At 37.1% G+C, this 26064-nt stretch overlaps 1 protein-coding gene across 5 annotated transcripts in view; it reads left to right on the top strand.

The window, feature by feature from the left end:
- GRIA3 (glutamate ionotropic receptor AMPA type subunit 3) overlaps positions 1 to 23383 on the top strand; it is a 278098-nt gene extending 254715 nt beyond the window's left edge. Inside the window, exons 13-16 of one of the 5 annotated variants that reach the window (XR_012678877.1) lie at positions 3565 to 3812; positions 4715 to 4829; positions 9770 to 9884; positions 13342 to 13426. Coding sequence is in view for 4 of the 5 variants with exons in the window: in XM_075184375.1 (XP_075040476.1) it covers positions 3565 to 3812; positions 9770 to 9884; positions 13342 to 13587 (609 nt within the window). In the remaining variant the exon portion in view is untranslated. Of the gene's footprint in view, positions 1 to 3564; positions 3813 to 4714; positions 5246 to 9769; positions 9955 to 13341; positions 13590 to 17734 lie in introns of those variants that run through there. The other 4 variants (XM_075184375.1, XM_075184374.1, XM_075184377.1 and 1 more) reach the window with 4 other exon arrangements.
- Positions 23384 to 26064: the final 2681 nt, after the last annotated feature.

Here is a 26064-nt window from a genome sequence, read left to right as displayed (position 1 = left end):
TCTATAGGACTTTAGGTAAACTTTATCCTCTGGCTCAGTACCAATGTCATGCTGAATCACTGCCTTTTAGCTTGGCATCTTCTGAAATATCTCCCTATTGGTCATGAGAAAATGTTTGACTTCATACATTTGAGCTCAAAGCATAAATTCTGCTATTTTTCCTTTGGAAAAGCAAGACACTATCATTCCAGTGTCCATCAGATTTGCAGTGGGGATTAAAACAAACACTCCCCAGGGGCAAAAGTATGCATTTGGACATTCCAGCTGTACACCCTCTGTTGCGCCTGGTCCATATGCCCTTTCACTAACGGTACTATAGCAGCTATCCTCTCCTGCATCAATGAGACATGCTCAATAATGCTTTTGTATAGACGGATTTGCACTCCCTTGTTTTGCTATATCCAGAAATCCATTAGTATGTCCCGCATATTATAAATCAAATGGTGAGAACCGGTGAATGATTGTGGAACATCCCTAATGGCAAGTAATAATTATTACAGCAGATAATCACAGTTTTTCCCAACCTTGATTTTAAGGGCTGAATGGGGGAGAGAAGGGACATATGCACGTAGGCTTTTGGTCTCTCTCAGGTGTCTCACTGTTTGGTCTCACTCAGTGGATCTCTTCCCCTACCCAATGTCTTGGTCACTCCCTTAACCTTGTATTCTCTCATCAATGTGATCTTTATGACTTTTCTAACTCTCCCTTCCCTCTCTCTGACCATCACCTCCTCTCCTTCACCCTATCCTCCTCCCCTGCTCCACACCCGCCTACAACTACCCTCACTAGGCGCAATCTTGGTGCTCTTGACCCTACTTCTTTTTCCTCCTCTCTTGAAACTCTCCTCTCCCCTCTTTCCAACCTGACATGCCCTTACCAGGCGACCTCCCTCTATAACCACTCCCTAACCACCTCCCTGGATGCTGTCATCCCTGCCTCTTCTGTTTGTCAACGCCACCTTACTCCCCAACCCCGGCACTCCAAATTCACCCGCTACCTTCAGAAGTGCACTCGTGCTGCTGAACGCCTCGAGGAAATCTCGCTCCCTGGCTGACTTCCTCCATTTCAAATTTATCCTCTCCTCCTACAGATCTCCCTCTCCAAACAATCTATAAGTCCCTGATTTGTTCTCAGTCCTCCAATCCCCGCCACCTCTATGCCACGTTCAACTCTCTCCTCTCCCCTCCCTCCTATCCCCTCTCTCTCTGCCACTGACTTTGCCTTCTTCTTCTCCTCCAAAATTGAGGCCATCAGATCTGACATCTCCTCCTTGGATCACTCTCCTGCCTCCGTCATTCCTCCGCCTTCCTCTAACACCCAACAATGGTCCTACTTCCACCCTACCTCGGGTAATGAATCCACTCCCTTATTCTTTCTTCTCCCCTTTCTACCTGCCACCTGGATCCTATCCCCTCTCTTCTCCTTCACTCCCTCTCCCCCACTGCCTGCTCCTTTCTTTCTCACCTCTTCAATCTGTCATTCTCCACTGGCATTGTCCCATCTTCCTTTAAACATGCCCTTATCTCTCCCAGCCTCTAAAAACCCAATCTTGACCCCTCCTCTCTCGGTAACTACCGCCCCATCTCGCTTGTCCCCATGCCTCTAAATTACTTGAGAGGATAGTCTGTAACCGCCTCACTAGGCACCTCTCTGACAACTCCCTTCTGGACCCTCTCCAATCCGGTTTTCGCCCCCTCCACTCTACTGAAACCGACCTGGCCAAAGTTACCAACAACCTTCTCTCAGCTAAATCTATGGGTCACTTCTCTCTGCTCATCCTCCTCGACCACTCTGCAACCTCCAACCCATTGATCACCCCCTCCTTGTGCACAACCTTTCTTCTCTCGGCCTCTCTGACTCTGTCCTCACTTGGTTCTCCTCTTACCTTGCCAACCGCTCCTTCTCTGTATCCATTTCTGGTTTCTCCTCTTCCCGCTTCCACCCTCCCTGTTGGGGTTCCTTAGGGCTCAGTTCTTGGTCCTCTACTCTTCTCACTGTACACTACCTCCCTGGGTGATCTCACTGCCTCTTTCGGTCTCCAATATAATCTCTATATATATTCAACTATACATCTCCTCTCCTGATATCCCCCCCTCCTCTCTCGTGTATCTAACTGCCTCTCCGCCATCTCCTCTTGGATGTCTTTACGCTTTCGCAAAATTAACATTGCTAAAACTGAGCTCATTATTTTCCCTCCCTACTCATTCTCATCCCATCTTGATCTCTCTATCTCTGTTAACAACACTACCATCTCTTCCATTTCTCAACTCCTCTGCCTGGGCGTCACCCTTGACTCTTCTTTCTCCTTTGCACCCCACATTCAATCTTTAGCCCAATCCTGTCGCTTACAACTCCACAACATCGCACGCATCTGGCCCTTCTTTTCTCAGGATGCTACGAAAACCATTATCCATGCTCTCATTATCTCCCTTCTTGATTACTGAAACCTTCTCCTTACCGGCCTCCCCCGCTCCCGTTCCCCCCCTCAGGTATATACTTAATCCGGCTGCGAGACTCATCTTCCTTTCCTGCCGCTCCTCTTCTGCCTTGCCCTTCAGTGGCTCCTCTTCCCCTACAGAATCCTTTTCAAACTGCTTACTCTGACCTACAAGGCCCTATCCCACTCCACTGCCCCATACATCTCCAACCTCCTCTTCATTCACACTCCATCCTGTTCCCTGCGTTCAGCCAATGACCGTCTAGTCTCCTCCACTCTGATCACCTATATACCATTCCATAATCCAAGATTTCTCCCGGGCTGGCCCCCTCCACTGGAATGACCTCCCATGCTCCATCTGACTGTCCCCTAATTTGTGCACCTTCAAACAGACACTCAATACTCACCTGTTCCTCACAATATACCACCCTCACTCCTGATCTTCTCCCCTCTCATCATCCCCTGTTCCGCTACTTGCTCCCCATTCCTCTGACTCACCCATTGTGCCTCATGTCTGTTTCCCTACCTTTAGGATGTAAGCTGCGGAAGCTGTCAGCTGTTGCTCTGCCTCTTTTAAGTTTTGTTATTCTTGATGTGATTCTCTTCAGTTCTCCTAGAAGGGCAATTGCTGCACAGTGATGGCCTCCTGGTGATCATTTGTATCCTGTAGCAAGACCTTGAATATGTCCTCCATTTTTACCACTTTTCCCAAAATACAAATAATAGTTTCCAGCCCAACTTTTACTTCTGTCATTTATAGTGCTTTCTAACGTTCTCCACCAACTTGTGGCAGGAATAGGTAGCAGATGCCTTCTCCTTGGGTAGAACAGATACAGATCCATCAGTCTGGTTGGGCATTAAATAAGCAATCAAAATAAATCCTAGCCTATCCAGTTCTAACTAACATAAATTCCATCATTGCTTGTAGAGGCCCTAATATCCAGTCCACACACATGATGGCTGTACAGAGCAAGTTTGCTGAACTTACAAAAAAGGTGCCTCTTCTCAGCATATAAACATAGCTGTATTCTAAAGCAAACCTGTGCATCTTTGTTGTATGAGTATGATAATATATGTAGGGGAAACATCTCTTGAAATTATTGTTTTTTGTTTTTTTTTACTGCCAGCGATCGAAGATAGCAGTCTATGAGAAAATGTGGTCATACATGAAGTCAGCAGAGCCATCTGTGTTTACCAAAACTACCGACGATGGTGTAGCCCGTGTGCGGAAGTCTAAAGGAAAATTTGCCTTTCTGCTGGAATCCACCATGAATGAATACATCGAGCAGAGAAAGCCATGTGATACCATGAAAGTCGGAGGAAATTTGGACTCCAAAGGATATGGAGTGGCAACCCCAAAAGGCTCAGCATTAAGGTGGGTGGAATAATATAACAATATCTGTGTTGTTATAGTATTCCACCTTCCCTGATGTGTTGTGTTGTTTTCTTTACTTTCTTGTGGATGTTTGAGGTAACATGGTTTACACTTTTAACATTACAGGATGGTAAATGGTATGAATTCCTTTTTTTTGTTTGTTTGTTTTTTATTTAATTATTTGTTTGTGTGTTGTATTGTGTGTCTTTTTGTTTCAACTTTAATTTTACAATCTAATGGCCTTTTTAATCTAATTGTCAAAAGCCACTTTTAATTGCCATATGTGCTGAATGTTAATTGCATGGTGTGGTGTTTTATGTTTAATTCTCTGAAAGATGGTTTACCCCCCACCCCCCCATCCTGCACATTTCTAGTCTATGTATAATACGCCCCTCCCTCAGCACAAGCCACCTTAGTATGTTCAAACTAGTGTTTGCTGTCGTTAATTTTATAGCTTATGTGAAACGCTAGACAATTTGTCCTCTTGTGCTCCTTTCTTACTTATTTAAATTTCCTCAGTAGAGATGTGCGATTTTTCGCTGAATTTCGTGAAATTCAGGTGCTTTTTGGTGATATAAAACAAATTGTCAAAATAATCAGAGGCATGATGTTTTGCAGATTACTGAAAACTGGCTGATGGCAATAGGCCAATTTTTTGTACTTACTGCCTTTTTCCTAAAATTGTGGCGAAACTGTAAAAATTTCCCCATAATCTCGTGAAAACATTTCATATTGTATATTTCTGAGCTTTGCTGTGCACTGAGCTTTTGCAAAAAAAGTTTCTATTTATGCAAAAGAAAATTGCAAAGGAATTTGCAAAGCAGACTTAAAAACATTCGCACAACTCTATTCCTAAAAGCCTTTTGTACATTTTCTTACAAGTTATGTTTTATCGTTTCAAGAAATGCTGTTAACCTGGCAGTATTAAAACTGAATGAGCAAGGACTCTTGGACAAATTGAAAAACAAATGGTGGTACGACAAAGGAGAATGCGGCAGCGGGGGAGGTGACTCCAAGGTCAGCCTCAATGTCACCACAAACGGGTACCTTAGTCAAGAGTAATCGGCAAGACTGTTATTTCGGTAAAAAAAAAAAAGTCCAAATGTTAACAAACTAAAAAATGGAGCAATAAGTCCATTATTTTCACAGTAGCTTTGGAATTTAAATCAGTGTACGAAAAGAATGGCTGGTACCTTTGGTTGTCTTTTCCACTCAGAAATGGTTCGCCAAAAGTGCAAGGTGAATGTAAAAGAGCCTTTATCCACGGTTTAAATTTTACACTAAGAAAATAGCTGGTATGCAGAAGGTAATATGTTGTGACACCTGAGAAAATGCTACTATAGCTGAGTTTATTGAGGAAAAGCGTCCCATTTAAATCCTTTGCTACTAGACAGAAGCTAATAAATAAATATAGAAGACTTAAATAATACAATGCCCATCAGCTGACTGTCTAAGGTCAATAAAGTAGATTCGGTTTTATTATAATAATATCCATTCTTATTGTTATTTGCATTTGGACTACTACAGGAAAGAAGATTCACATTAGATATATAAAGCGATAAATGACAGATGTGGAGGTATTTTTTATTGAATTACATTTTATATGAAAAAAGTGGATTTTGCATTTATTAATGACACTGCCAAGATATTATTTTCTTATGTGTTTGACACTTCCTTACATTTTTGAGCATGGATACTTAATCTGAATTTTACATTTATAACTACCATTGTCAAGTCACATCACTACACAATTATTGGACATAAGTATATGCACCTGATGTAGAAATACTGCTATTGAATCTTGATTGAGCAATCTTGAGATTGAGTCTGCAGTTTTTGCAGCAGAATCTTTATGTGCACATTTCGGGAGCAAAATGCATCAAACTCTAAATGAAATCCTATATGAGCCCCACATTTTTCACCAACCTGTACCTTACACATTTTACCAGCCATATATCCCCACATATAATAATGACCTTTGCTTTTGCTCATCATACCAGCCTTTGCCCACACACATTATACAGTCTTTAACACTTACTAATGTGTGTTATACCAGTATATTTTATTTTTGCAAATATTTTACTCTTCTCCTTACAGTGCTCACCATAGAACTCTTAGGCATAGCACTATAACACAATAAGGATCATTTATAATACTGCAAAATATCCCCCCCCCTAAAAGCCTCTTTTATGTCATGCTCCTGTGTCCACATGTATTTTTGTGCAACAAGATGGTAATGACTATGGAGGACTGCAAAAGTTTGTATCATCCACTAGAGGGAGCTTGCTGGTATGGGGCATTCTTCGCTGAATACTAGTTGGGTACACTCATGCACCTCGTGTTGCTCCAAAATGCAAAAGCGATTTTTTGTTTTGCAGGACAAGATGTTTCAATGAGATTCAAGAGGTGGAGAGGGTGAATTTATGGAGTGTTAGCTGGTTAGCAGGTGGATGCAGAGTTTCTTTACATCCAGTCATATGTAATTAAGCAACTATCAATTTAATAAAAATATTCAAACATACAAATGTCTTAACACATGCATTAAAACAGTCCCCTCACTTTCACAATTTATCAAGGACATGTTCAAACAAATTGTATTTCAGGTACATAACTAAGCTAGTAACAGACATGACTGTAAAGTGACATTTTTACTCTTTCCACCATGCACATTTTCAGGTGCTCCTACAATCTTACAAAAATAGATGCACCCTCATTTTGGGGGGTCAGTTACCAAACGCAAAATGTAGATGAGCTCCTATGCATTCACCAGGGATTGCATGTCCATATAGTATGCATTTAGTAAATTACCCTTAGGGGGAGATCTATCAAAGGTTGACTTTGACCATATCTATGTTTTAGTGGTTTACATGGCAATTTGCAATTCACCTAATCTACTAAAGGCAAATCACCGTGTAAATCAATACTTATTAAACCCTCCAGAAAAAAACATTTCCTTACATCTCACAACCACAGAAAGCACCGATCTCTGCATTGTGAATTATAGAGCAGGTAATCTATTGAAGGGCGATTTGCAAAATCGCCATGGAAATAACCTCACTGGTTTAGTCAATATTGCCTAAGTCAAATAAGTGATATTACGTATTCACTTCATTTAAAAATGCATTTCAGTGAGTGCAGAAATCCCAAAGAAGTGCATTATTGAATTGAAATAAGTGGAAAAATGCTCTGCAAAGTAAATACATGGGTAAGAGAAAGTCATCAGAGAGTAGATAGATAGATATAGCAATGGTAGGTAACAGAATATTTTTAATGAATTTTACAAATATCCCCACAAAGGAATACATCTTACTTTGTGAGATCAAAACAGAGGTGGATTAAGATAAAATAGGGCCTATCAGAGGCAAATGTAGGATTTCTAATGGGGAGTTACCACACCATGCCACCAGAGTGGATATGATCAACATGCAAGTAGCTTGGCTATTATTTTAGCTAGTGCTAGGTCACTCTCTATCCCCTTTTCATGCACATCAAATATGCAGACAATGCTGCTTGCACTATTGTTAGGTGCATTCCGCTCCCATTTCACGAGCAGAGCAGTGTGAAGCGGCACACAATTGGGAATGCCTCGCCAGATTCAGGACTGTCTTGCTCTCTCCAACCTCTTTTTGCAGTTTACATTACCTGCTGCTGCATGTGTCTTAAGCTAAGTTGATGCTTGCCTGGATCCTGGAAAGTTGGGTCCCTGTTTGGAAAATGGAAAGGAACATGAAATATGGACAGACATTCTATCATTGAGTGAACACTCTAGGGGGTAAATGTAGGGGTAAATGTATCAAGCTGCGAGTTTCCGGCAGGTTTGAAAAGTGGTGATGTTGCCTATAGCAACCAGTCAGATTCTAGCTGTCATTTTGCAGAATGTACTAAATAAATGGCAACTAGAATCTGATTGGTTGCTGTAGGCAACATCTCTATTTTCAAACCCGCCAGAAACTCGCAGCTTGATACATTTACCCCTAAGTTTCTCCTCCCCAACCTGATTCATCGCTAAATTAATAGCATTCACATTTAAAACGTAGGTTCCTCCCCTGAAATCAGCCCAAACATAAAATACCTTTCACATTTAATAACTAACCTTCCTCCCCAAATTCAGTCACCCATTCAATTAATAACCCTCAAACCACCCCAGCATTAAATTAATAGTCCTGTCACCACACTAGGCACAGCACTAAAGAATTAAATAGTACCATCAAATAAATAGTCCCATAATTATATTAATATCTCACCACACATTAAATGATTAACCCCCAACATTAAATTTATAGCCTATTGCAAATGTCACAGGTTTTCAAGTTGATAAAGAAAAAAATATTTATCAAAATAGGTACCATATAGCTTACTCACTCTTAATGCAATTTTTTTAAGAGCAATGTCATTAACATACAAAGTGTGGATAGTTACTATACACAATTTGCCTAATATAGCATTATATGCATTTCTGTAAAAATAATTTTACTATTACTATTGTATAACATCTTACAAATAAGATGTACCTCAATAAAGGCTACAAGAAATTACATTAAGATTCCCTCCCCTTCCCCACACTTACCTTCTTCCCTTCAGCGCTGCAGAGGTAGTCTTCTGTTTGCCTCTCTTGTTTGATGTACTTTTGGGACAGTGTGCAAGTCACATGATGAGCCCCACGTGATAAGAGGTCATTAGGAGAGAGTTGGGGAAGGGACCTGAGGTACAGATCTGTTTGCAGCAGCAAGCAGTAAGTTTGGCTGCTCCAAGGAAGAGGAACCAGTCTGTCACTTAAATTTTCACTATATTCTTGGGAAGGGGGGTTTCTGGGCAACTGGGAACCCCATGTCCCCTGGGTGCACATGAGCCTAGGAATGATAATAGTTTTATAGCTCTTTTCTCTCATCTCCAGCCACCCATTACACAGACCTCCCGCCGGTGCCGGAAACTACTTCTTCTGCATGGGGTGCAGCCGCTTCTGGGCCCAGAGGTGATGGGGCCTCTACAAAGCAGCTCCACCCTCCTGAGGTGCCTGCTATGTACATCGCAGCATGCTCAGTGTGGTTGTATGTGCAATGAAGCCTCGGTACCCAGAACCATTGCAAAGACAACTATATTTCATGATAAATCGTTTTGTGAAAGGGAACTCAAGGATTGCCCATTCAGCCTTCATCATCATCGTTACCATTTATTTATATAGCGCCACTGATTCCTCAGCGCTGTACAGAGAACTCATTAACATCAGTCTTTGCCCCATTGGGGCTTACAGTCTAAATTCCCTAACATACACACACAGAGAGAGACTAGGGTCAATTTTGATAGCAGCCAATTTAACCTACTAGTATGTTTTTGGAGTGTGGGAGTAAACCGGAGCACCCGGAGTAAACCCACGCAAACACGGGGAGAACATACAAACTCCACACAGATAAGGCCATGGTCAGGAATTGAACTCATGACCCCAGCGCTGTGCGGCAGAAGTGCTAACCACTAAGCCACCGTGGGAACTTAAACATGGAGAAGACTACTACTTTCAAATACATTTATAAAAAAGAACACTGTTAATTGTTCTGCAACATAGAACAATATGCTTACATAGCAATCTGCCTATTTTATTACATTGTAAATCACTCAGTGGAAATGGTATCCTGAAAAGGTTTAGCCTAACCGTAATTTATAAAAGGTACTGAAGAATTCCATATGACTACAGCACCATAAGCTTGCTGCCAATTTTCACTTTTTTTATTGTTATTCCTGTAACAGTGTGTGCCGATTACTCAAAGCGATATAGGCAGGACCTGGTAATTTAGTGTCACTTGTAGTGTTAAAACTAAGGTGATATTCAGGTTGCCTGCAGTTCATGATCTTTGTGTCCAGGGTCCCTGCTTTATCGCTTTGTACAGTATGAAAATAGTGTTAAGCTTGAATAACATAAAATAACATAATATAATGTTATTTATGTTATTTCCCACGTGAAGAACTCCCGTAAACCTTGCAGTATTGAAACTCAGTGAACAAGGCATCTTAGACAAGCTGAAAAACAAATGGTGGTACGATAAGGGTGAATGTGGAGCCAAGGACTCCGGAAGTAAGGTCAGTCGCAGAAGGTCTTTTGAATTGATTAGAAGTCACATTTTGACTCACCGTTCATGCACACAGTTTTATTTATTTTTAAATCATAGCTATTAAATAATAATAAGTCATAGAACACAAAGAAGAGGATAAACAAAGCTATACCACTTTAAACTCAATGGGCAAGATTTACTAACGGATTATGATGCCAAATATTCAATATCAAGTGCCATCAAACTGAGTTATAAAGTTCAAGGATTTGTAAATCTTTGTGCTGTGAAGAGGCAAAATTACGTCCTCTCCACTGATGTGATCTAGAACCATTACTTTCATGGTGCCTAACTACCTGTTTCCTGTACCCTGCATTCATAATAACTACGAAGTTCAGCTGAATGCAGAAGCCCGCACTGACAAAGACATATTCAATGATGTCACAACAGTGACATCAATAAGAATTTCCCTCTTCCAGAGAAGCAACAATGAATAAGAGACAAGAGGTTTCAAAGCCACAAAGTGTGTTACTCAACAATTTATTTAAGGCAAAACGCAGGGTACACACAACATTGCAGGGAGGACAGTAAAATTACACATTGTGTTTACCCTAGTTCTTGTTGTCTGTAAATGGTTAAATAACACACTTTGCATGTCTGATTCTAAGGACATGACTGGTTGATGCTGTACCAATAATTGCAGTGCAGAAATCTTCGCATATTTATGCTTGCATCTTTATTAAGTGTGAAGAAAAATAAGTGAAGATTTTAACCTAAACATCCTGTGGAGGAATCTCGCTCGAGGCTCCGACAGACTTTGATGGTAATTGAATCTCCACCTTAGATTCAGTACAACCTGGATCAGAGTGTTTCCAAATACTCTGTAAGACTGCCAACCAATTAGGTTATTTTATATCTAATTGGGACAAATTGCTGTATGTATGTACCCTAAAACAATGCTGATCTGATCAACATCTGATCAGGATCATTTAATATGAACTTGGACGGCTGGTAACTACACCACCTGATGACCACATCTAACTGTGTATGATCAAGCCATTTAGTGCTTGTGTATGTATAGTCGAATTTGACAAAGACTTATTGTTGTATAGATGAGCCAAGCTGACTTATTTCTCAATGAATGACTGAATTGTACATTTCTATTAGGTTAAGGTTTAAAGGAATCTATCAATAATTAATGACAATAAGGAGGAAAATATGCAGTATTCCTGGTTACAAAACAATAAACAGAACAATTTAAGAAGTATAAGAAAAAGTTAAAAATATGCAGAGCAAAAAAAAATATGTAACTTTAATATGGGCTCTATAGCTGTTTAAAACCATATACTCATAGTCAATACATTTTATGGGTAACTTTGAGGAGTTGCACTCATTTTATATTAGTATAGAAAAAATAATGGGATTTCTTCCTGTTTCTCTCTCTATCATGCTCTTCAGCTAAAACAGATATAAATATGTATTTGAATATGTTGCTAAGAGAAATTCTGAATTTAACAAAATTAGATTTACTTAAGCACATAAATTAGGCAAATAATTAGTTCTGGAGTAGTTCTCACAAACTATTTTCCCTTAGGCATCAAAGTTTCACTGCCCAATAATTATGTAATTCTCAGACATGAATACAATGTGTCTGGAAGCAACCACAGGAGACCCCTATTGGCCTGTAAACAATCAACATGTTCGACAAGAAGACGTCTAACTACTCGAACTGAGCGCCAAATGGGCGGATCTCATCTGATTTGGCTACTTGTACCATGAGTGTTCTGAAACTGGACTCTGATCCTGTTTCTCTGTGTGGCCAGCATGATAGGGTACAGAAAGTCCCTTAGTAAATCTACCCCAGAGTGTTTAAGTGATTAAATAATATAATTCTATACTTGTGCCTATGGATTAATGTCTGAAATGATAATACTTTAAATATTAAGACAGAAAAATACTAGTAGCATCGTGCATCTTTTTTTTTACACACAGCATAATAGGTCATTATAGCTTTTACTAAGCAAATAACAAGCCATTTCCCCATATAAAAACCCAGATTTTCATAAAACGTTTTCTGACAAGAGCGCTTAGTACAAACTCGAATTAAGTTTCTAATTAACACTTTTTCTTTTCAAAATCCGTTTTGATCCACTTTATAGTTATTAGTGAGAGCTAAACATTTATGAAATAATTAGCATGTATGCTACACCACATATATCATGAAAGCATTATTTTCAAATAGGCTTTTTTCCGTTTTTTAATTAGCATTTGTATTTGGCACTATCAGTAGCTCACTCCATCCAACATTCATACCTGTTGTGCATTCCCTTATCTTCCAGCTACTTTTGAGATAGTCAGTAAAGTTTATTGGAGACTTTTTCTGCAAATGCAATACAAACCTATTTCCTTATTGGGCAAATTTATTAAAACACTACCTGTATGACCATCAACTTTTTCACTGGTGGTCATCATTGTAGTGATTTAATTAATATATTCTGACACATTTAGGTTGAATTAAATCACTGTTTATTTTATATGTGTTTTAGTGTACTTAGTAATATACCCCAAGGCAGCAAATGAATACATTTCAAAAGAATTAAGATGTATTATAGACTTAGCATTTCTAGGCTACATCCGGATTAATACTAGTTATCTTTCTTTCTGTTTAAATTTTCAATCTGCATGAAAAATATTATACTGTAGCTTAGGCATTCCAAGTAGTGTATTACTGTAGCTTATCAGTGATATGGTTAAAATGCAAGTTAAATACTCTTAAATATTAACTACAAATAAGCCTTATCTAATGAAAAAAGGTGTGTGCGTATATATATATAAATATATATATTTATATATATATGATAAAAGCTCCTAATAAGAAATGGACAGAATGTAGTGGAACCAGGCAACTTGCGGCTCCTTACTTTTTGTTGGCATGGCCATGCATGCTGGTGGTTATAGCTCAACAACAAGTGAACAGTCACAAGGTTTTCGTGACTAATTTATAATGTGGACTGTAACATGTAAGGGATACAGTTAGAATATTTATATATGTATTTATACATATTCTCTACATTCACCAAATCCAGGATATATGCTATATGTTTCCAATTTATACCTGTTTATTATGCTTTAGTGATGGCAACAATGCATAAAGTCAATGATTCATTGGATGATAGGGATCTGATTATCCTACTAGCATTTATTATACAGCTAATTGTGACTGAATTGTACAATGTGTGTAAAGTCAGGTCTTCTAGAATTTTACATGGTATATTCAGGAAAGATAGGGGAAATTAAAAAAAAATACTTTTTGCATGTAATACACTGTTCTCTTGCCCATGTATGTCATGTTTATAGTTTAAGATGAGGAAAATAGATATGCAATACAACATATATTGGGTTCTTTCAGATCAGGGCAGATGTTAGCGGAAAATGATAACCATTGCAAAAAATCCTGTGAACCTAATAGAGTTGTTCATTTTTCTTAGGACAAGACAAGTGCCCTGAGCCTAAGTAATGTCGCAGGGGTGTTTTATATTCTTGTTGGAGGTCTTGGACTAGCCATGATGGTGGCTTTGATAGAATTCTGCTACAAATCACGAGCAGAATCCAAAAGAATGAAAATCACGAAGAATGCACAAACCTTTAAACCTCCTCCCGCAACCAGCACCCAGAATTATGCTACATACAGAGAAGGTTACAATGTCTACGGAACAGAAAGTGTTAAAATTTAAGGGTATGACTTGCATACATCAAGAGATTAAAATTGCAATCTCTTGTGTTACGTTGCTTTATTTTGTATTGTTTTAGAAATACAATCTAAAAGACTTTACAATGCTTATATTGATTTAAGCAAAACATGTTTTATGAAAACTCTTAACCTTAGAACCAGACAGGAACATTGCCTTCTTGCTTCTAGAAGACAGCGGCTCCTGTGTAATTCAATCCTGGCTTGTGTTTCCACTAACACCATCAAGCCTCCATTTTGCATGCCACTATTTTTATTAACATTTATTTATAAACACAAGCATATACTGCATGGAACACCAAGGAACAAACAAAACTGGGTATTAGCAAATAGACAAAAGGGTAAGATGACCTTGGCTATAGACAAGTAGGAGTTTGATACATGAGGTTAAATGCCATGTGACCTTTTCTGACCATACATCTACTTTTGAAATAGTTACAGTATCTCCACTAAATGTCTTTACATAACACTGCAAATAAAGAAAGACAAAGGGGAGGGTCCTATGCAAAGACATCAACTTCAACACAAAAACTTCTTAATTTACAGAAAACATTATCTAAACAAACACAAGCTATATATATATATATATATATATATATATATATATATAGTGATATAATCAGAAGAACGGGTACCATCTCCTGGGGGGAAGATGGTAAAGAACAGCAGCAGTAAACCACACAAGTCCAGAGGATTCAGGTTAAAAACCACAGCTAGTTTGTTCCCCGGCTTGAAAACAAATCAAAAACATAAACAAAATCCTAGCCGCCTGGCTACTAGCCAATACATTTCAGCGTTTCCCTCTCTCAGGTGTTGGACCTTTGTGTCCAAACACACACTAAACATATCATTGCTCACCAAAAGCAGAGTATCTCAGGAGACAACTCTCCTCCTCCCCAGGTCTGAGACAATGATTGCATATTCTAGCTGCTTTTTCACAGGCACCTCACAGGTGCATCTCTTGATCAGCCTGTTTAGAGACTGGCAGGCCATAAGACTCAGACTGGGCCTTATGTATGGAGCCCACTCTTCTCTTTCTCCATACATAGCACTATGGACCCTTACCATGTTTTGCTAGCACAGGGAAATACCCTGTGGGAAGCTTTACCCACACATCTATACATTCTCCCTGGTGTTTTAACGTACGCAATGCTGAAAGTCTGGGACACATACCTCTATCATTTAGCCTCCTTCCAGTGATTCTGTCACATAACCCCCCCTTTGTTTCAACCTACGGATAGAACACTTGTAACCGCAAATGTTCCTCTAATTTTTTCCCAAAAATGTTTTAGCTTTATGCTGCAAACTGAGTAAAATTTTATCTAAGGTTTTTCCTACCCACTGATGCATGGCAGTTGTGGAACCATGAGCCCAGTCCAGCACTGCTCTTCTATACAGTTTAGGAACTACCAACCGCTCCAAAATGTCTTTTCCTCTATTAAATAACTGACACAATAACCCATGGGTTATTGCTATGTGGGGATTCGACAGTCTATTAGCAGGTTCTACTGGCTTCCCTTTAATAATTCTCACACTTTCTCTGGCCCTTACCAGGGTGGGATCTTTTAACTGCTTTAAGGCAAAAACATTTTTTCTTACTTTAGCCCCGGTAACACAGTCAACAGGTTCAACCATATTTCCCCCTTCAATAGGAGGTACAAAATCCTGTACTCTACTGCTGCCCTTGTCATTTCCTGACTCACCAACCACATTGGATAGAGGGAACACATTTTACTTGGGGAACACTCCTGCTACCATTGTATCAGTAATATTAGCATGCAGGACTGGTCTATTTATTTTTGCAACCAACTGGGTCTCCCATAGCTTCCAGAAGTGGGAAAAGACTTTCCCCAATATTGCGTCAAATTTCAAACCAGGAATTAGTCCCACAGTGACAACCCCAAAACTGTACTGTGTTTTTATGTTTACTTCCATGCTAACAGAATGCCGTGTATCCCTGTGCAGGTTACCCCAACATTTTTATTTTGACATTTTAAGGAGCTCACTAATTCTGCTTTCCCAAGGGACATTGTACTGCCAGAATCTAGCAGAGCCTTTATCTTTTTACCTTCTATGGTGACTTCAAACAGTAATTTGCCAGCCTATTTGTCTACGTTACAGGCTAGCTGAGCATATAAAGACCTTCAATGAGGTACATAAGCTTTATTACATTGCATAGAGTCAAAGATATGTGAACAGTTAGCAGCAATATGGCCTAAGCCACCACATCTAAAACAGGTAATCACATTTCTGTCATATCTCTTATGAGGCCGGAACCTTCTTGGCATAACTGCCAATCTCCAGGTTCTGAGCCTACAGTCTCTGTACATTTCAGTTCATTCCACCGCCCAGCACCCTTTTCTCCTGAACCAGTCTTACCAGAATCCACTGGAGATCGCCATTTCCGAACTAGAGACTGGTGGGGTGTATTCTTTATTTCTTTTGTTGCTACATACTTGGTCTGTACCACTTTCAATGGAGCCATAGACAAGGACAGGAATTCAGCTTTCTGACATGGTTCACTTTGCAACTCCTTTAACTGTTGCAGAGGCAAGTCGGTAGTAATCGCAGTCTGCGGTACCTTTTGAAGCATATTATTAATTTCCTGAGTGCTTATAACTTGAGGCTCAGGTAAAATCTTGGATAATCCTAGATCACTTAGCTGCTTTTCTTTTCCTGAAACCCAAGTGGAAGGTGTCTCAAAGCTATAGGCAAACCTCTACCATTTATCCTTACTAGTTTGTATTTTGCTGACATTGTCTTGAATAGCTTGAGTAGCTTACTGTAGTTCTTTTTGAACTGTAGACCACTCTGCTAGAATTTTTGAGGTTTGCTCCTGTTGATCTTTATCTTCTTTTCCTTTTCCACTTATTGACTCTTGTTGGTCTGCCAGTGCAGATATCTCTATTTCAGCCTGGTTATGGGACTCTCTTAACTCTTGTACTTCTGTTTGAGAAGCTTGCTCTTCTAATTGTGCTGTCTGTTCTAATGGTGCTGCCTGAGCTAGGAGAGTTTTGGCAACCAGCTTATCTTGCTGAATCTTTAATTCTTCATGTTGAGTCTTATATAGTTTTCCAACATTTCCAACCTGAGTTATGATCTTAATTTTCTCCTGTATATCTGTAACTTTGGAATCAAGTTCTTTCTGCAGATTTTCCTTCTCATTCCTCAGTTTTACTGCTTCTTCTTTTGTACTCTGACATTGACCTTGAGTTATATTCTGGGCTGCAATTACTCTTGCAATATCAGTTTTCAACTTTCCATTCCCTTCAGTGAGCTGCTGTATTTGGGCCCTGCAACTTTTTACTTCTTTATCAAGCAACGTCTTTTCCCCCAGCAACATCTCCCTTTTCTCACTGAGTTCAGAGTTAGGCTCTGTCACTATATATATATCTACTATATAAATGCCTAGTGGCGTGTGTGAAAAAAAACCCAAGCTGCAGCGCCACCTGCTGGGCAGAGTTATACACTGACCTATATATTTCTTGAAGGAGAAGTGACAGTTGGGAGTGGTTGGTGGTTGCCGGGGGTGACAGTGGGGAGTTTTTAACACCTTAAGTAGCTTGATGAAGGATGTGGCGATGAAGATGAAGGATGAGGTGATGGAGAAAAATGATGAGGTGGTGACATGTGGACAAAACCACGTTAAAAAAGGGGGCTTGCATCGGGAAGTAACACTCTTCCCCTGAGGAGGCCTGGGCTAGGCCTAAATGCATGACAAGAACCTTTTTAACACCTTAAGTAGCTTGATTTGACTAGAATGCATGAGTGTCATGCACGGGTTAACTTGTATGTATATATATATATATATATATATATATATATATATATATATATATGTTTGTATATACATGTATATGTATGTATATATATATATATATATATATATATATATAATATTAGAATCTGGCCATCTTAAACATAGTCATCAGGTCACAAAGTCAGTAAACTGTCTGCATATAACATTATTGTAGTCTATGGGCTTCTAGATAGACAGCCCTAAATCAGTTTAATCTGTGAAAACTTGTAGTGAGGGGATTAAAAAAACAATATTCTTCTGAACTAACCTGCTCTAATCATAGTGGATGCATTTTATCTCCATGTAAAATGTTTGTATCAATATCATATTGCAGATTACCAACAAGAAGAACCAAGTGATGGGGTGAAAATTTGAGAATGAGGCTTCTTCCTATATCCTGACCACCTGAGCCAGTTAAACTCTTTCCCTGGTGTCAGGAATGACACAAACTGCTGATGGTGCAAAGAACTTTTACTAGAAAGAACAAATTTCTTTTTTTTCCTTCAGTGCCTTATGGAACATTCTGAGTCTCACACCAATGCAAACTATCACTGAAATGCTAATGCTTTGCTTGAAAAAAACAAAATCTAAAGTGGCCACAAGATGAGATTCTCATGTAAGAAAACATACTCTTGCTAAGGACAAGTTCTATAAAAGCCATTGATTATTAGCACTGTACAGAGCCTCAGATGCTCTATATGCATTTTTAGAGGTGCATTCACTCTCTCGTAATTAACAAACACACATAGGTAACATATTGTGTTGTCTTCATTGTAGTCACATTGTTGTATGTTTCACTAAACCCACTCAGGCTGCCAGAGTAAAAACTTATTATTAAAGAAAAACTAGGCTTAATTGCCACATATTAATTTGATTTGAAGATTGAAAGACTGGAAAGAGGAAAAGAAAGTGGAAAAGGCATGATACAAGAAAAATGTCTCCAAGACCCCATCGCTGTCCTTAAAAACTTGAAAATGTCTTGTTAGTGCGCAGACGAGCAAATTATGTGTCTAAAATTATTTAAGTGTATGTCTAGAGTGAATGCACTTTTAAATTCACAAGTGTTACATTAATATGTGTTATTGTTAGTAATGCTTTTATATGTTATGAACAGCATTCTGTTTTAGACACTAACAGTGTCTGTTGGGTTCTTCCTAATGCTAAAATGTATCCCTGAGATGTTAAACATATTATTGATTATCTGCCCTCAAAATACATGACAGCAACATTCAGGTGTAAAAGGAAAAAAAACATCATTATTTCAGGTTATATATACACATATATTTTTTTATACCTAAATATTTAATGCACTACTTAACTGAGATTAAGTGGTTGTTTGGTTATTGCTTTAACATGTTTCCTTTGGTGTAATACCAAGTGCAGATATTGGCTAAATTCAATTATGTGAACTTACTGCATTTAGCCATTGTGTCTATTTATCAACATAAGAAGATATTATACAAGTTAAGTGTTTGCATTAATGCACACATCAGGAGAAGCTTGTCAAAATTAGCTATTGGCAGCATATCTCGGTATTAAATCTGTATCCTAACTTTAGCTCAACATTATCATGCTCACAATAATATTTTAGCTTACAAAACAAAAATAAGAATCTTAACATTATATTAGACTATGACCAATTCTGCCAGATCAATACTTACAGTGGCATCTGTTATTATTTGTGCTGCATTTTGATCACAGTTTTTACTATACATTTTGTTTGTATTACAAATGATATATGTAACGATTATTTACTGATTATTATTATTATTATTATTATTGTTATTATTATCATAAGATCTTCTGTTAATGTCAGTTACATCAAAATACAGTCTAAAGAGTGGCTGTGCAGCCATCTCATGTTGCAACATACAATAGACACCTTGTTTGAATAACACAGTTTATTTTAATACAAGGAATTTATAGGACATGTTGATAATATTGGGGGTGTAGACAATTAAGTTATTATGTAACCTTTACGGCCAAATATGCTCTCTAATGTCATGCAAGTGAAACTAGTAAGACCAGTTCTCTCAATAGCAAGAATCGCTAAACTTCGTTAGGTTTATCTTCTATCTAGTCAATTTGACAAATATAAGGAAGACTTTCTGAGCACTTAGTCATACTTTTTTGTGCAGGTATTTTGTCTCATTTAAGACAACATGAGGACCACAAATGACAACATATAAAGCCTTTTTAATAAGTGTTTATATATGGAATAATTATTTTAAATTTTATCTGTCTGGTTCCGTTCCCCTCTACTTTGCCGAATGCAGGTTATTGTTAAAAGTATTACCAGTCAATATATAGTGATTGTTCCCAGGAAAAAATGATATAGTCATGAGATTAAATTAACAATGAAGTGCCGTGGGAGCCGCATGTGTACTTCCGGTTAATATAGTACTGAAATCTTTGCGTGTTTTTGCATGCACTTGTACAAGATACAAAGATTTTAGGCCACAGCACGAGGCTCCGTTAGCACTTCACATGTAGTTGAACCTATCCTATTGTCTCCAACTGCATCTCCTAGGAAATTAGGCATTACTCACAGAGACACCGCCAAACTGCTGATTAAAATAGTGGAATGATTTGAAGAGCACTAGAAAATAGAAATATTGAACTGTTAGTATATCAATGTTATTTAAGTGAGGCACAGGTTTTATGTGGTCCAAGCAATGCACATTTTATGTGTTCCACATTATTTGTTGACGGTTGCTACCCTGAAAAGCGAAGCAGGGAAACAGAGCGTAGTTATCTTGATCAGCATTACTTGGACAACATTAATTGCTCAATTACCTCCTGACATTGTAAGTGCAACCTATTTTAATTATTTTAAAAATAAAAACTTCACTTGTACATATTTTTTTTCTAGTTTTCTCCAACCATTCCACAAAAGCAGGTTATTGTTAGCATAATGAGGAGATGTACTTACATCTTGTATTGAAGGACACTCTATTACCCCCCCCCCCCCAATTAGCACAGACATCAGTTATGATTATCATTAATTAGCCGCATACATGCTTGATCAGGCACAATTTCATATACGAACAGCACAACTGTTAATGTAGTTTTGTCACCAGGTGTTGCCTACATTTCATTTTTAAGATCTGATGATCTGGATTATAGTGGAGCATAGAAGAGCTAATTAATAATTTGCAATGAAGTAATAAATAGATGACAGAGATTGTATTGAGTCATATAATTTATTTAACAGAGAAAAGACTTTGTTTCATAAAAATTGTAAATGCTTAAATTAATTCATTTTTACATAATGTGAACTAATACCAATCGAATGCAATGCATTAAGCTATAAAATACTAAAACCAAAATATTTCTAAAGACAAAATTCCCCTTGGTGATAGGTTCTAACTTCCATTTTTATATTACATATAGCAAAGTGTGAAATGTCCTTGTATAGGCCTCGCTACCACATTGTTATCTATGCTCAGGCTAAAACATAGAGCTAAATCATAGAGCAAAGTATAATACTGGTTCAGCATCAGAACTGTAGAATTTTCAAGAGTTAAAGCATTAAACCTTGACACATTGACACGCAACAAAAATTTGTCAGTTCCGATCTCAAATTGCTTTGACCCTTGTATGTTCTGTAAAATGTGCAATCCACAATTCAATATTACTTTAAGCTCTAGGTAAAATGTACTTTCCAAGAGTTATATATACAGTAAAATAGCACAGAGGGATGGTTGTTTTTATATGCTGCACTATTTGTGCTCTCAATTGCATCCAGTGTAAGAAAAAGTGTCTACAATAAGTAAATGGGTTTTCTAAAACAAAAAAAAGTAGAGAAATGAGTTGTGTACATTTTGCCATTTCTTATACGTAGACCTTAATTTGAAGACTGTGATACACCTATGAAGCCATGAATATTTATGATTTAACTATGTTGGCAAATTTCTCAGTGTTATTGTTAAAGTCAGTTTCCATTACCACTGAAACATCATTTTGCTGGAGCGTAAGAGCCCATGATATGACTTTTTGCAACTTTTTGCTACTCTATTGTATTAATTTCCTAATTGATTTCTCTACTGTGTGTGTCTTGTTCTCAGCCATATTTAATTATCCTAACAGCTGAATTATTGTAAAGTTAACAGTGTTTAAAAAAAATCAATGCTTTTCAATATATAAGTTAATTCTTCATTCTAGACACATACATAGGAACCTAGATAAACTTTTTTAACCTAGCAAATTCTTGATTAGCCAACAATAAAATGGCGGATGTAGATTTCACAGATATAGTTATTTATATGTATTAATAATAATGTACTTTATCTGTATACAAGTTTGAAAAAAACCCTGCCTTATGATGTTTAATGCTTGTTAATTATGTCCATTGAAATATTCAGTCTAGTAAGCCTTTTGTTTCTTAATGACAAACCTAAAGGCCTTACAAAATATCTCGAAATGTAAGAAAATATATACGAATAAACACACAGCTGAAAATTGATCAGTAGCCAATTACCAAATATGTTTTTTTTTTACAAACAGAGAAATGATCAGAATTATCATCCTCCAGTTTAAAAAACACCATACCAGCCAGATACTTGTGTTACGATTACCTGAAGGAAACTTTGGAAAGAACAGTTCCCAGGTGGTACAATCTTCACATTATGCTACAGAATTATGTAAACCTGTCTGGTTTGTGAGCTGCCACTCTCATATTTTTCCAAAAGCATTTCAATATGCAAATTCCATAAAGTCAACACTTCTGAAATATACTAAAGAGAGTAAATAGCAAAAAACAAAAAAACTGACCTTTTTATTGTAGCCAGAAAACTAAATTCTAATTTCAGAACTTTGACAACAGATTCCTTTTCTTGGATAATTCACAAAAACTAAACTGTGTTAAGACAAATGTATTTAATTGTGGGCCTCAATTAACAGCGATTCCTTATTTATTGATAAATTCAGATACTTAATTTTATAGGAATATAAGCATATTCACTTCTTTTGGTAGATTATAGTAAGTCATTTTATAGTAGTAATTTTCCTCTCCTTGCTTTTGTTTGTACATTTGAGGGAATGACACATTTGCACAAACAGTTGGTAAAATGTGCTTAAAAAGATTTATGTTGAGATCTGTTCAATTTATTAAAACTCCATAATTATATTTGGGAAATAAGTTCAGCAACTCTCGAAGAGTGGCCTTTATTCTGTATTTACCTTTCAAATTAGGGAGAACCCCAAAATAGATACCCAGACATCAACATCATAAAAACATTTAATCAAATACAGAATACATTGTAATTGTCTTGTTATGAAAATGCAGATATGTAATGTACTTTATTTCCAAAAAAATATATATTAATTAAGACTGACCTTTTCATACCTTCTCAGCTGCAAGCACGAAACAGAGCAGTAGTTTGTGGGTAGCTAAACATGGATACCAGCTGAGAAGTGGGTCTTTCTTAAAATGGAACTGTGATTTTTTTTTAAGTCTTAATGCTATTAATATCCCATTGTGGGAGACAAAAAAACTGTGCAGAAAATACTAAAAACATGTTTTCCTAGATGATATTTAACTCTTTCTGTGATAGAGGAGCCAACGCTTGTTACCTTGTGGCAGCATCTGTCAAGGAAAGTGTTAAAAGTATGTTTATGAATGAAATATAATTTTTTCAGAGTGTGAGCTTCATACCGAAGCAGGGATGTTCGGTATTTTTTAACAGAAACAAGATGCATGTAAAACTACTGATTGCTTACATTTTCCTGCTATAACTGCGAAAAGTCAGCAGGAGAACATTTGGGATATATATATATTTTTCTTTGTATTTTAATGTTTATTTTGTTTTCTTTGAATTTCATTTTTTTTAACTGCAGATTGGTGAGCAGTAAAATTGCCAAGCAAACTTATGGCTGTAAAGAGATATAACTGCATGTGTGGACAGATTACTGAGCCTCATTTTAATGAGGCATGTACAAAGTTTTAATACATTTTGTAAATAAAATGTAAAGAAAAAAATGATTCTTATGTTGGAATTGCTTGTCATTGTTGTACAGTACAAAACAAAAGCGGATGCCATTAACATTTCAACTATTTGACATTTTTAGTATGTTGACCCGCAAAATCTACAAAATGAAGCAAAATGTAATACACAATATATGTATTCATGGTATGTGTGAAATGTGTGACTAATGAAATGCTAAATGCCCAATAATGTTGAATTTATTGTAATCGGCAATATAAAGGGGCTGCTTTATACAGAGATAGGCTCCGCGAGATCAATTTTTTTTTTATAACAACAACAAGAGTAAAATACAAAATTCACTTACATGTGGATTGATAATTTTATGAACTGGGAAATGTAACATGCTGTATCCCACCAATATATTTAGACCAGGTTAACCAGGCCATAATAATTTTCAACAATGTGTTTCAAAGCTGTTCCCTTCTTAACAGGCCCCAATTGCTTACTCTCACGACGAGTTATTATTATACTTAAGAAGGAAATAAAAAAGTACAGGCACGTCTATAAATATATATATATATATATATATATATGTATATATATATGTTTGTGTATATATATATATATATATATATAAATATATATATATATATATATATATATATATATATATATAGTAATCTGGGATGGTAATTCTGTAAATATATAAATAGGAAGGGAGGTAAGAATAGGCATAAAAATATAATATAAGTACACACTTAAAGAATAATATGAATGCATGTAAACTAATAAATAAATATTATTGAAAAAGGAATAATATTCTTGCACCATCCAAGAATAATATTTTTGGGTGGTCCATACCCTACTTCATCGGTTTTGGCAATGTGTTTTGCTTTAATCCTATCTCCTATTAGAAATGGTAATTGATAACATTGTCCGTTGTTGCCCTTACTATTTCCATTTATTATCGAGCTCCTTGTCTGTCAACCTTCATAGTATATCTGTGGTTAGAGCTGGTCCCCAAGGTAGCATAAACGCATCCTATATGCTGACGATGTGTTGCTCACAATTACCAATCCGCATACCTTGCTTCCCTCCTTATGCAAGAAACTCGACCTTCAAAATTAAAACAGAAATTCTAAAACTAAAGAGAGCAATGGTTTGTTGGTAACTATACATAATTACCAGCTAAGTTTTGGAACTTTCTTAAAATGGAACTGTGATTTTTTCTAATATGTTTTAATGCTTTTAACCTCCCTTTGTGGGAGACAAAAAGCTGCGCAGAAAATACTAAAAACATATTTTATTAGATGATATTTAACTCTTTCTGTGATAGAGGAGGCAACGCTTGTTACCTTTTAGCATCTGTCCAGGAAAATGTTAAAGTATGTTTATGAATGAAACATTAAATTTTCAGACTTTGAGTTTCATACCGAAGTAGAGATTTTTGGTATTTTTTTAACAGAAAAAAGATGCATGTAAAACTAGCTTTAAGCCTCATACTTCACAGACGCCCTAATAAATTCTAAAACATTAGGGGCTAGATTTACTAAGCTGCGGGTTTGAAAAAGTGGGGATGTTGCCTATAGCAACCAATCAGATTCTAGCTTTCATTTATTTTGTACCTTCTACAAAATGACAGCTAGAATCTGATTGGTTGCTATAGGCAACATCCCCACTTCAAACCCGCAGCTTAGTAAATCTAGCCCTAGGACTTTTTGGATTGACTGTTATGAAGCCTGCAGACCTAATTGAATATTTTGTCTCCCTTCTGTAGCCTCCAAGCCTCCAACGCCTGTTCTCTCCTTCCCTCCTATCTCTTACAGCCCTTACTAACATATCCCATCTAGAATATTGGTTGGTTAAAAGTGCTCCATTAATGTCCAGATTCTCAAACTTGTTGTACCCTCTACCTCAGATGTGTCAAATTCATGGCCCAAATGTATACTTTTTGGGGCCCCATCAGGGCCCAAAATAATAAATAAAAAAAATGAACTAAAAAATATACTTCAAATTGGTAGTAGTTATGCGCTCATTGTCTAAATGTCTCAGTATTTTTAGTCATGTTGGTACTGTTAATATGTGATATTATTCACTGATAGTGGTAATCGGATAATGTAAATACCATATAGATATAGTTTTATTGCTTTGTTTAATCTAGTAAATTAATCTCAATTACACACATTTAAAAGTATATATAATTACACAGATCCCTACTGATTATAAAAACTCCAATTGATTTTACTAAACAATGTTATAAAACACAGCAATAATGAATTAAATCATATATGTACAAATATGCACTTTAAAACCAATTGATTAAATCACACATACATAAAAAAATGAAGAAATTAACAATATCCAAGTCCATAAGTCCTAATATGCAAACTGAATAAAAATCAGCACCACACATATAAATTAAAAGATGTTCAAATCCAATGCATAGTTCCAAATAATTTGGCAGCACTTTGTCCATATTGAATGGCAAGTGTTGCCTGATATATTCCCAATTGCCAGCAGAAATGTTCAGAATTCACCAAGGTCTATATCAACGAAAGTTCCGTTGGTACTCAGCACAAAACTCAACATGGATTGTTCACACTGTTGTTAGTCAGATACCAGATATTGTATTCAAGATCAAACTGATGTTAAATTTGAATACTTGCTTTTTCCTTCAGCATCGTGTTTAGTCCGGGTACTCAGCGTTGTCATACGCACATAATGAAGAGGCAGATAG

Source organism: Mixophyes fleayi, chromosome 9 (genome assembly GCF_038048845.1).
Source record: "Mixophyes fleayi isolate aMixFle1 chromosome 9, aMixFle1.hap1, whole genome shotgun sequence".
Taxonomy (NCBI): domain Eukaryota; kingdom Metazoa; phylum Chordata; class Amphibia; order Anura; family Limnodynastidae; genus Mixophyes; species Mixophyes fleayi.
Note: the sequence above shows the minus strand (reverse complement) of the source record. Positions and strands in the feature narration are given on the sequence as shown.